The following is a 13,633-nucleotide window of genomic DNA, read 5'->3' as shown; positions in this document are numbered from 1 at the left end:
TATCTTTGTAAAACAAAGCTTATTATTACCATGTGAACATAGGAACGGAATAGAAGGAAAATCACAACCCAAGGAGTCCAACAATGCACACAATGAATCAGACATATAATGACCCTTCAAAGGCACAGCTCGAAGAAGGGAAACACACAAACTCTACTACCAAAAAAGAAAAAAAGAAAAAAGAAAAAAGAAAAAATGACTAAAGTTAACAACCACTGGTCATTAATATCACTTAATATCAATGGAATCAACTCACCTGAAAAGAGGCACAGGCTAAGAGATTGGATACAAAAACAGGATGCAACATTCTGTTGTTTACAAGAAACACACCTCACCCACAAAGACAGACATTTACTCAGAGTAAAGGGCTGGGAAAAGGTTTATCAAGCAAATGGACCTAAGAACCAAGCAGGGGTGGCCATACTAATTTCTAACAAAGTTGACGTCAAACTAAAATCAATCAGAAGTGATGGAGAGGGACATTTTTTACCCATAACAGGAACAATTCATCAGAAAAAAGTCTCAATCCTGAATATCTATGCCCCTAATATAAAAGCACCCACTTATGTAAAAGAAACAATACTAAAAATTAAGACAGTCATCAAAACACACCCACACAAATAATAGGAGATGTCAACACTCCTCTCTCACCAATGGACAGTTCAAGCAGACAGAAACCTAACAGAGAAATAAGAGGATTAAGGGGGGTAATGAATCAAAAGGACTTAACAGATCAATACATCATTCCACCCCCAAAAAAAAAAAAAAAAAAAAAGATACCTTCTCTGCAACTCATGGAACCTTCTCGAAAATTGACCACATACTTGGTAACAAAGCAAACTTACACAGTTACAAAAAAAAAAAATTAGTAACCACCTGTGTCTTATTGGATCACCATGGATTAAAGTTAGAATTCAACAACAATGCTACCCCCAGGAAGCCTACAAACTCAAGGAAACTGGACAGTCAACTACTGAACCACACCTGGATCAAGGAAGAAAGAAAGAAAGAAAGGAAGCAAGAAAGAAAGAAAGAAAAAAAGAAAGAAAGAAAGAAATTAAAGTCTTTCTTGAATTCAATGAAAATAAAGACTCAACATACTCAAACCTATGGGACACTATGAAAGCATATGTTTTCTTGGTAGCAGCAATTTCTTGGGTCTGCTCTGCTTGCTAGAGGCAAGCAAGCGCTCTCATCTAAGAGAGGCTTTCTGACTCAGCTTTAGGTGAAAACTCCTGTAGCTCTTAAAAGGTCCTGCCATGAAACACTTAAATGGTGTTGATAAAAGCCCACTGAATGTTTGTTTGTTTTTAACCGTAGCAGGAAAACCGTTGTGCTGTTTTAAAATGCCAGCTCTGTGGGCCATCCTGCCAGGGCAAACCCTGACTCTTTGAGGCAGGTGGTCAGCTACAGAGAGAGCTTTTGAGTGTTGTAGCTTATTTGCTGGCAAGGATCTTGAAACACTGTAGACTTGTGGTACTGAATGCGGCTCTGACCTGTACATCAGCCACAAGGTTGGAATGGCAGAAAGCTAAGGAATGGGCTGGATCCAGCCACCAAAGCCACGGCATTAATCCTACCCATATTGCTCATGTGGTCAGAAAAAGAGAGAGAGATACAGTAAAGAGAGATTCAAAAAAAAAAAACTTCTAAATGATTTACAGTGTGTTAAAAATATATGCAGACTAAAAGTTAAAGTTCTTAAAGTAAGAAAAAAAAAGGAAGAGAGTAGTTGGGTGTGGTAGTACACACCTTAAATGCCAACACTTGGGAGGCAGAGGGAGATTGACCTCTGTGACCTCAAGGTGTGGCAGAACACGCCTTTAATCCGAATGCCTGGGAGACAGGCAGAATCAGGAGGATCTCTGAGAGTTCAAGGACAGCCTGGTCTGTGAACCTTCAGAAAATTGCTTCACTCAACTGCCAACTAAGATGAAACTAGCCCACAGGTTATACCATGAAAGACCTAATTAATGACGCCCCCATTCAGTAGGAAGCAGTTTGGAGAGAAAAAACTGTGCCCATGTTCTCAAATATTGTTTTTAAATGTTCTTTTACATTTAAAGGGGGATATGATATAGGTATGAATAATTTACATTGATATGAATTTTGCTTTAGTGATTTAAATTTAAGGTCAGTTTTGTTATATGTATATGTGTTTCTGATCTTGATTAAGGTATTATGATTGTGTAGTTCATTTAAAAATGTAATGTATATAGGTTGCTAATGGATAATCATTAATAGTAGTCAAGATTATAGTCATGTTAGTTAGAGTTTCTAGATATATAGATATATATTTCAGTTAGATCGGCATTCTTCATATCTTTCAAAGACTACGGAATATGCTATTTACTGTTTTAATAACTTAGGGTTTTTCATGACAATGAGACACGTCTGCTCCTGGCAGCACCAATCTACTTCAAGAAGAAGATGGGCATGGAAGAGGTACCTTACGGAGTTTGATAGCCATTTGGGCAAGAAACTGCTCTTGCCTGGACTGATGCATAAACTGGACACAGAGAACCCACCGAGAGAGGACTACTGAATTTGCCTAAGGTGAGATGATCTTTCGGGATTCCTGATTCATGAAGGAGTCTGCAAGACATTCTGCAGGACACAACAGATAGTGACTGAACTGACTTTGAAATTTCCTGCTTCATGGAAATGTCTCTGGATACTATGGGCCTGTAGGCCGAAGATGGATGCCCCAACGGTACAGAGAAACTTTGGGTGACTGTCAAGCCAGCGAGATGTCTCTGTCATTTCTAGAGTTTGAAAGGTGCTTATTTCCAGCTAAGCAGTCCCTCAGGGAAGCTTGTTGTGGAGATTTGCTTGTGGAGGTTGGCCTCAGAGTTAATCCAATCTTCCATCCATTCAGAATACTGGTACTGACAAAGGGCCACAAACGGGATGTGTTAATGAAAGCAACCATGGGCGGAAGTAGGCGTGGTCTTCAGAGAGTATATAAGGACGCGCCAGAGCTTAGCCTGGTGCATTCTTCACCGGAGCAGATAGAGAGTGTTTCCATACATTCTGACTCTTCAACCGGTGGATCTATCTTCTACCTACATTGAGGATTGGACCCTAGAGCTGAGGAAATATTGTGGTGTTCTCATTCAGCACTGCTGAGGCCGGAGACAATTCCTTGGCAAAATGGAGTCAGGCTTCTTACAAGCCTTCACTGAAGAACTCAACTGCTCTATCTGCCTGAGCTACCTTACAGACCCAGTCACCATAAGCTGTGGCCACAGCTTCTGTCGAGCCTGCCTCCACCTTTCCTGGGAAGACGGTCTCTTCCCAGGCCAGTGTCCTTCATGTAGGGAGCGAACCAAGCAGAAGGAGGACTTCAGAACCAACATTGTTCTGAAGAAGCTGGTGTCCATCGCCAAACAAGCCAGCCTCATGAAGTACCTGATTTCGGAGGAGAATATGTGTGTGATCCACAGGGAGCCCAAGGGGATCTTCTGTATGGAGGCCAGGATCTGCCTCTGTCAGCTCTGCTCTGACTCCCTCATGCACAGAGGTCACAGACACTCTCCCATTGAAGCAGCTGCTGAGGGTGAACTGGAGAGACTTCTAAAACAAATGACATCTTTACAGGAGAAGATCCAAAAAATTAAAGAGAATCTAGAGGCAGAGTGCAGAATGAAACTTTTGTTTAGAAACTTCCTGGTTATGAGGGAAGACATGATCAGGACAGAGTATAGGAAATGGTGTGCAGTCCCACATGAGCAGGAAGATCAACATATTGTGCTCATGAAAAATGAAGGCGATTGTGTTTTAGAGAAACTCGGAGAAAGTGAAGCCATGATGATCCAAAAGAGAAAACAACTAAGCGAAATGTTTCAGGAACTCATGGCGATGTCCCAGGAGCCATATGTGATATTACTCCAGAGTTTGGATAATATATTGAGAAGGAGTGAGGCAGTGGAGCTGAGTATACCCCAAGCTATGAAACCAGAACTCTCTGCCCTCCCCATCACTGGACTGACTGAAAGTTTCAACCACTTCAAAGTGCACATTTCCTTTGAAAAACTACTTGAATTGCATTGTAAGAAGAACCTATTTAATGTCATGAGAAGAGCCAGCTTCGAACTTCACCATCAGTATACATCTGTGGATCCTGCTGGACACTATTTGGCCTCCTGGGGATCACGGAACTTCATCTCAGGGAAATATTACTGGGAACTGGATTTGAAGGACTCTAGTGACTGGGCTGTAGGAGTCTGTACCAATTCCTGGTTAATGAATAGAAACAAAGAAGTTGAAACTGAGGGTGCATTTCTTCTTTTCTGTATGAAGGAGGGTAGTCATTACAGTCTCCTCACTACAAACCCAGTAATCCATCACTATATAGAGAAGCCACTGGACAAGATTGGTGTGTTCCTTGATTGTGATTCTGGATATTTAAGTTTCCTGAATATTGCCAAGAGTTCCCTCATATACAGATATCCTCATAAGACTTTTAAGTACCGTGCCTGGCCTTTCTTCTCCTATGGTCAAATAATACCATAGGAAGTTGTAATAGAGTTTTCATTGTTTTTAAGTATTTCCTGTTGTAATGATATAAGTTTTATTGTATTACATATTAAAATGCTATTAAGTGAAAAAATGGTTAATTAGTACCATAAAAATAGAGAATCTGCAGTAGTCATTCCACCAAGATGGCCAACATTGTTAACTGATGTGTATGAAGCTCAAGCTTTTCTTCTAAGAGCAACCATTGCCTGAAGATAAATATAAACATTAAATTATCTGCATGTAACATTAAATGGTGAAGATTCAAAACCTCTTCCATATGAGCATGAAGGTGTTGCCCATCATGTGAACATCTGGATCATGAGCTGAGATTAGTTATGCAGTGAGAAATACTCAGATGTGAGTTTACCTATGACTGCTTGAGTGGACACACTCTGTCCGAAGACTTGTCTGTCTAAATGGGGCTGACACAGCCATTAGTGATTATTTCTGTGATTTTCACCATTTATTAACATCTAGCAGGAGTAATTCTCTTTGCAAGTAATGATAAATCACTCATGCTAGGTAGCACTCTTCTATTGTGGAAATTAGCAAACTTTCTATGTGTCTGAGGACAGGAGGGAATTTCTTAGGCAAAAGGGAAAGGGAGGCAAGATTCAAGAGAGTGTCAGATTTCTGAGCCAACAGAAATTTGATTCTCTCTATTCTTTCTTGATTCTTCTATATTTCTTCCCCAAAATGCGCCCCAACTATCATGACTTACTTACCATTCCATGATACTTTTTCCACTTGGAAGTATAAACCCAAAGTTATTTTATACTTTTTGTTCTTCAGTGAGCTTACTATTTATTAAGGAGTAAAACCAATGTGCTGTAAATCCTATAGACTAGAATAGAGTTAAACCATTGCTTGGAAATAAAAGTCATCACACTTTGAACATTTTCCAGTTATATTTAGGCTCATTTGTTGGTTGGCTTTACTTTTCACCTAACTGTGTGTTAGCCTGCCCCGTGATGTTCTGAAATTGTAAAGGTCTTTGTTCCTGAATAAATTTACAGATATGTTTTATGTGTGTGGACACACAAGGCCAATTACAGACAACTTATGCGTTTGCTCTCCATTTTGTATTTGAGATAATGTTTCTTATTAAAACTTGCTTCAGCCAGCTGAGATGTTGAGGTTCTGTTATTTTCACCTTTACAGCTCTGGTGTACAGTCTCACACTGCATGCCTGGCTTTTTATATGAGTGCTGGAAATTTGGCTCAGACCATCCTGCATGTGTGTCAAAGCATTTAAACACTGAGCCATTTACCGATCTTTTTTCATCTTATGTTTTATAGTTTTGTGACCAGCTTAAGAATTTTAAAAGTATAAATTTTGTGTTTCTTTTTTTAAATTAATTAATTAATAAATTTATTTATTTATTAAAAGCGTAAGATAAAACCGGACTCGCTGAACATAGCGGACAATGAGGACTACTGAGAACTCAAGAACAATGGCAATGGATTTTTGATCCTATTACACATACTGGCTTTGTGGGAGCCTAGGCAGTTTGGATGCTCACCTTACTAGACCTGGATGGAGGTGGGCGGTCCTTGGACTTCCCACAGGGCAGGGAACCCTGATTGCTCTTTTGGCTGATGAGGGAGGGGGAATTGAATGGGATAGGGGAACGAAATGGGACGCGGTGGCGGAGAAGAGACAGAAATCTTTAATAAATAAATAAATTAAAAAAATAAAAGTATACATTCGGGATATAAAAGAAGAAACTTGATATTAGGTTATTTTACGATTAACAAGGATTTGAAAGCCTCGTTGGTTAACTTCTCTTCACATGCTGATTCTGTCATAAAGGAAAAGCTTTGCTAATGTGACATTGGATTAGTGAAGAGACTGATAAAATAAGAATGATAAAGCTAGAACATGTAGTGCTTTATGATAATTCTAAAATATTGCCGCTAAGGAGGCTTGTTTAAAAATACCTCTGTACTTCTTCTGTTGAGAATTCAGAGATGGGCAAAGGACACTTAAGATCATGCTCAACCTCCTTAGCGATCAAGGAAATGCAAATCAAAACAACTTTGAGATATCATCTTACACCTGTCAGAATGGCTAAAATCAAAAACACCAATGATAGCCTTTGCTGGAGAGGCTGTGGAGGAAGGGGTACCCTCATCCATTGCTGGTGGGAATGCAAACTTGTGCAACCACTTTGGAAATCAGTGTTTAGGTTTCTAGGGAAATTCGGGATCAACCTATCCTGGACCCAGAAATACCACTTCTGGGAATATACCCAAGAAATGCCCTATCATATGACAACAGCATTTGTTCAACTATGTTCATAGCAGTATTATTTGTAATAGCCAGAACCTGGAAACAACCTAGATGCCCTTCAATGGAAGAATGGATGAAGAAAGTGTGGAATATATACACATTAGAGTACTATGCTGCGGTAAAAAACAATGACATCGTGAAATTTGCATGCAAATGGATGGAAACAGAAAACACTATACTGAGTGAGGTAACTCAGACCCAAAAAGATGAAAATGAGATGTACTCACTAATAATTGGTCTCTAGCCATAAATAAGGGTCACAGAATCTACAATTGGTGAACCTCAAGAAGCTAAGTAAGAGGTGAACCCAGGAAAAACATATAGTTATCCTCCTGGCCTGCGAAGTAGACAAAATTGTCGGGGAGAAAATTGGGATCTTGGGGGTGGGGTGGGATGGGGTAAGGGGAGATGGGGAGAGAAAAGGGAGAAGGGGAGGATGGGGCGAACTTGGGGGAAAAGGATGATTGGGATAAAGGAAGGTTGGATAGGGGAGCACGGAAGCACTATTCTTAGTTAAGGGAGCCACCTTAGTGTTGGCAAGAGACTTGAACCTAGAGTGGCTCCCAGGAGCCCAAGGCAATGTCCCCAGTTAGTTCCTTGGGCAGCTAAGGATAGGGAACCTGAAATGACCCTATCCTATAGCCATACTGATGAATATCTTGCATATCACCATAGAACCTTCATCTGGTGATGGATGGAGATAGAGACAGAGACCCACACTGGAGCAATGGACTGAGCTCCTAAGGTCCCAAAGAGGAGCAGAAGGAGGGAGAACATGAGCAAAGAATTCAGGACCACGAGGGCTGCACCCACCCACTAAGACAGTGGAGCTGATCTATTGGGAGCTCACCAAGGCCAGCTGGACTGTGACTGTAAAAGCATGGGATAAAACTGGACTCTCTGAACATGGTGAACAATAAGGACTGATGAGTACTGATAAGAGCACGGGGTTTTGATCCTACTTATTGTGCTGACATTGTGGGAGTCTAGCCAGTTTGGATGATCACCTTCCTAGATATGGACGGAGAGGTGAGGACCTTGGACTTACCACAGGGCAGGGAACCCTGACTGCTCTTTGGACTGGAGAGGGAGGAGGAGAGGAGTAGGGGGAGGGGGGGAAGGGTGGGAGGAGGGGGAGAAGGGCGGCAGAAGGGGGAGGGAAATGGGAGGCTGGGAGGAGGCAGAAACTTGTTTTTTTTTTTTTCTTTTCTCAAAAAAAAAAATCCAAAAAAAAATATCTCTGTAGCAATGATTTGACACATGGCTAATTTCCCTTTGATCTGCAACAGCAAACTTAAACAGAAGTGAATAGTGACGGCATAGAGGGAACCTCAACAGTTATTCGAACAAATATTGCTCGGTTGTTTTAAGGAAAAAAGTCGGAAATATTTATATTCTTTAGAAAGATAGATGCAGTTTTAAAATAATTAGTTGTCCAGTTAGTACACCGTATCTGGCCTATTTGCCAGTACCCTTGGAGATGCATTACCTTGCCCTTAAATATGAATTAATTTTGAAATCTGTATTTATTTATTTATTTTTTGACAGAGACACTGTCAACCTTGATGCCAAAAATGCCCAAAAATGTCCCCTTTACCATATTCAGGGGCAGCTTATATAGGGATAGCGACACCCCAGCCAAATGTACCAGAAACCATTCCCCTGCCATCAGGAACTCCTGAGGGTCTCATGCTCAGAGCAGCTGTAGGCACTCAGATCAGGGGAAAACAAGTTGTTTACAAAAAAATCAAGGTCTTGGGGTTCACAGCTCCCAAAATTGTACTTTGCTCATTCTGGTGGCTACACTTTGCTCCTAGATAATGACTTGGTGAAAAGTCTGTATTTAAAACCTGGCATTGATGCTATCATCTGGTAGATGCAGCCTATCCAGGCAAAAATTTCATGCGTAGAGGTGTTACATATAAGTCTCTAATTTATAGTTTAGAAAGTACTTTTGTATTTTATATAATATTTCACTCTAACTTTGTAAAACAAAGCTTAGTATTACCATGTAAACTTAGGAAAGTAATAGAAGGAAAATCACAACCCAAGTAGTCCAACAATGCCCACAATAACGCAGACATATAATGACAGTTCACCAGCCCAACTCAAAGAAGGGAAACACACAAACTCTACTACCAAAAAAAAAAAAAAGAAAAGAAAAAAATGACCAGAGATAACAACCACTGATCATTAATATCACTTAATATCAATGGACTCAACTCACCTGTAAAGAGGCACAGGCTAAGAGATTGGATACGAAAACAGGATCCAACATTCTGTTGTTTACAAGAAACACACCTCAACCACAAAGACATACATCTACTCAGAGTAAAGGGCTGGGAAAAGGTTTATCAAGCAAATGGACCTAAGAAACAAGCAGGGGTGGCCATACTAATTTCTAACAAAGTTGACGTCAAATTAAAATCAATCAGAAGTGATGGAGAGGGACATTTTTTACCCATAACAGGAACAATTCATCAGGACAAAGTCTCAATCCTGAATATCTATGCCCCTAATATAAAAGCACCCACTTATGTAAAAGAAACAATACTAAAACTCAAGACAGTCATCAAACCACACCCACACTAATAATAGGAGATTTCAACAGTCCTCTCTCACCAATGGACAGGTCAAGCAGACAGAAACCTAACAGAGAAATAAGAGGATTAAGGGAGGTAATGAATCAAAAGGACTTAACAGACATCTATAGATCATTCCACTCAAATAGGAAAGAACATACCTTCTTCTCTGCAGCTCATGGAACCTTCTTGAAAATTGACCACATACTCGGTAACAAAGCAAACTTACACAGTTACAAAAAAAAAAAATTAGTAACAACCTGTGTCTTATTGGATCACCATGGATTAAAGTTAGAATTCAACAACAATGCTACCCCCAGGAAGCCTACAAACTCAAGGAAACTGGACAGTCAACTACTGAACCACACCTGGATCAAGGCAGAAAGAAAGAAAGAAAGAAAGCAAGAAAGAAAGAAAGAAAGAAAGAAAGAAAGAAAGAAAGAAATTAAAGTCTTTCTTGAATTCAATGAAAATAAAGACTCAACATATTCAAACCTATGGGACACTATGAGAGCATATGTTTTCTTGGTAGCAGCAATTTCTCGGGTCTGCTCTGCTTGCTAGAGGCAAGCAAGCGCTCTCATCTAAGAGAGGCTTTCTGACTCAGCTTTAGCTGAAAATCCCTGCAGCTCTTAAGAGGTCCTGCCATGAAACACTTAAATGGTGTTGATAAAAGCCCTCTGAATGTTTGTTTGTTTTCAACTGTAGCAGGAAAAAAGTTGTGCTGTTTTAAAATGCTGGCTTTGTGGGCCATCCTGCCAGGGCAAACCCTGACTCTTTGAGGCAGGTGGTCAGCTACAGAGAGAGCATTTGAGTGTTGTAGCTTATTTGCTGGCAAGGACCTTGAAACACTGTAGACTTGTGGTACTGAATGCGGCTCTGACCTGTACCTCAGCCACAAGTTTGGAATGGCAGAAAGCTAAGGAATGGGCTGGATCCAGCCACCAAAGCCACGGCATTAATCCTACCCATTTTGCTCAGTAATTTAAAGGCTCATGTGGTCAGGAAAAGAGAGAGATACAGTAAAGAGAGATTCCAAAAAAAAAAAAACAAACTTCTAAATGATTTACAGTGTGTTAAAAATATATGCAGACTAAAAGTTAAAGTTCTTAAAGTAAGAAAAAAAAGGAAGAAAGAGAGTAGTTGGGTGTGGTAGTACACACCTTAAATGCCAACACTTGGGAGGCAGAGGGAGATTGACCTCTGTGACCTCAAGGTGTGGCAGAACATGCCTTTAACCTGAAAATCTGGGAGGCAGAATCATGAGGATCTCTGAGAGTTCTAGGACAGCCTGGTCCACAGAGTTATTCCAGGTCAAAGATATACAGAGAACCTGTCTCAATAGCAAAAAGTTAAAAGTAAAAATAAACGAAATAGAGGTTAAAACAAAGCTGCACAAAGATGGAAAATACACAGAGAATCTTGATACTGTATGCTATTATGCCTTCTTTGAATTGTTTGAATTCTGAGGAAGGAGCAACAGCTGCTAAAAGATATTTGTTTATAAATGCTGCTGAACTAATCCAACATAGAGCCTAGGCAGTTTGGATGCTCACCTTACTAGACCTGGATGGAGGTTGGTGGTCCTTGGACTTCTCACAGGGCAGGGAACCCTGATTGCTCTTTGGGCTGATGAGGGAGGGGGACTTGAATGGGGAAGGGGTAGCGAAATGGGAGGCAGCGGCGGGGAAGAGACAGAAATCTTTAATAAATAAATAAATTTAAAAAAATAAAATTATATATTGTGGATATAAAAGAAGAAACTTGATATTAGGTTATTTTAAGATTAGCAAGGATTTGAAAGCCCCTTTGGTTAACTCCTCTTCAAACATCTTTTTCATCTTAATTTTAAAATGTATCCTTGCACTTAGCCCAATAAAATATAGGGAAAAAATTCCAGACTTTAATTAATACAAGCAATTAACTTTGTACAATACTTAGTGGCAGTTGAGTAGAAAAAATATATTATTGCATAATTTAAAATCAAAGTTCTCCCAATATTAGAATTATTTTCTACTAAAGAAGACTTTATTAAGCAACCTTCTATGTCGTTAGAAGACAAAGCCCGTGTCAGATTCACGTAAAGACACCACACAGAGCAGACACCAACAGACAGGTTAAGTCCAAAGTTTAAGGCAACTACTGTTTACTGAAGTCTTCCCTCCCTAGATGTCTACTTCACAGCACATACTCAGTTGTTCCACAGATTCTTGACCCATTTTTCTTAACTTATTTTAACTTAAATCATCTGGCACTGAGAAGGCAAGCTTTAGAATTGAACTTTAAAATAGGAAGAACAGTAATTAGCTGTCTACTACGTATAGAAAAGGAAATCAATTTTCACTGACTGGATAAGACCTTTACTTGATAGCTAGTCTATGTTGTAGACAAAATGCAATCACACTCTAATATCCTTTTCACTAAGAGGAGGCGGATCTCTCAAATGATTGTCACTGAAGAATACCACAGACAACAATGAGCTAGCATCATCTGGTTATTACCATTCCTTTCGAAGAGGTAGGCAGACACAGTAGGCTAAATTAAACTACATCGAGAAACTGAAACAGAAAACAGTCTTTGATTTTATGAAACTATAATTTATATACACTTATATATGATACCTTGTTTGATAGCTAGCTTTTTAGTGTTAATTAAAAGTGGACAGTTCACTGTACCCCAAATTTCATCCACTTTTAAGACGTTTTAGGTATTTTGCCTCTTGGAAAGAATATTGTGAGCCCCATTGAGAATTTTTTATTTAAATGATGTATGTACTATAGCATATATTTTAGGAAGCTTCTACAGTAGTAGGTTTCCATATGGTTTTTCAAGTGTAAGTTATCCATCCTCATAATCTCTCCTTTGCATTTTCTTCCCTTCCTACTCCCTGTTTAATCCTCTTTCTCATTCACCATTGAATATTCAGGCAAATAAGTAGTGACATGCTACAACTGAGTATTGTATCTCAAGTTAGAGAGACAAATATCCAGTGTTAATCTCTGTCAAGCAAAGCATTGATTTCAAATTACACCTGATATTGGAGCTCCCTGTCAACAGATTCAGCTTACTTCACCTGTTTTCCATTAGAATCAGAAATGCTTAATGTTTTAGATCTAACCATTTGATTTTTGTAAAATATTGAATACATTTCACATAACACTGGAACATTCTTTTGTGCAATGAATAATTGTCATATTAAAATCAACTTGTAGTAATATGAGCGGCGGGGCTGCATCCCCAGCACCCCGGCTGCCTGCTCTGCTAGCTTATGCCCCGAAATAACAACACACAAACTGTATTCATTTAATCACTGCGGTAAGCGCACCTAGGGGCGCAACACAGATGATTAGAAATGGGCTAAATTAATATGTGAGAATTAGCCTAGAAGAGGCTAGATAGAAATGGGCCAAGCAGTGATTAAATGAATACAGTTTGTGTGTTGTTATTTCGGGGCATAAGTTAGCCGAGTAGGCAGCCGGGGTGCTGGGGATGCAGCCCCGCTGCTCATATTACTACATCAACTAACACCCATCTTGAATGCCTTTATAAGATAGTTCTCTTGGTGTATTGACTATAAGAGGAGTTGATATAAGAAGCACTTTCTGACAACAGAAACAAGGAGAAAAATGCCAACAACTGAGTTAGGAATAGATAAGAAAATTATTTTTATAAGAATATGATTATAGAAATATAGGTAATAGAAGTGAAAATGATGAGGTATATTTTAGATAATGATTAATACAAGTTGAGAATTTTGAGTATTTCAACAACTAGAATTCTCCTAAACTTTCAATTGGGAATATAGCAACTGAATATCCCTCTCCTAACAGTAGAGTACAAGGTATCAAAACCTTCAAATATAGACTCAATATTTTATTGGACTATGAAATGAAACTGCATCCCCTTTGTTCTTCTTAACATATCAGTGAATAAAACAAGCCTCCTTAATACCTTATTGTTACTAGAGAAGTTATAACATGGCACTCGTCATACGAAATAGCAATCACACATGTACAGTCAATCTATCAATAGAAATTATATGTTATTGCTTTAATCTTTGTCTCTCTAGAAGTGTAGTTTTCTAGATTGTTTTATAACACAACTCTTAGAACCCAATGAAGTTAAAACTTTATAAAACAGAATATTATTCTCACTTTTTTACTCATTCCCAATCCCTTTATCTGCTTTTACAAAAGAAGCTTAAGCCAAACCAGGATTAAGAAAATAGATCAATTAC

The 13,633-nt window shown here is 39.2% G+C and overlaps 1 protein-coding gene across 1 annotated transcript; it reads left to right on the top strand.

Annotated features, from left to right (window-relative positions):
• The first annotated feature begins 3,153 nt into the window (after positions 1–3,153).
• Positions 3,154–4,515, top strand: LOC121451650 (tripartite motif-containing protein 43B-like). The gene has a single exon (XM_041657348.1). It carries the CDS (start codon positions 3,154–3,156, stop codon positions 4,513–4,515), a length of 1,362 nt encoding a protein of 453 aa, XP_041513282.1.
• The last annotated feature ends 9,118 nt before the right edge of the window (positions 4,516–13,633 follow it).

The sequence above is a fragment of the Microtus oregoni genome, unplaced genomic scaffold (assembly GCF_018167655.1).
Source record: "Microtus oregoni isolate MIOR12 unplaced genomic scaffold, Mior012 000008F_ref0000371, whole genome shotgun sequence".
NCBI lineage: Eukaryota > Metazoa > Chordata > Mammalia > Rodentia > Cricetidae > Microtus > Microtus oregoni.
This window is presented reverse-complemented; position numbering and strand designations above follow the sequence as displayed.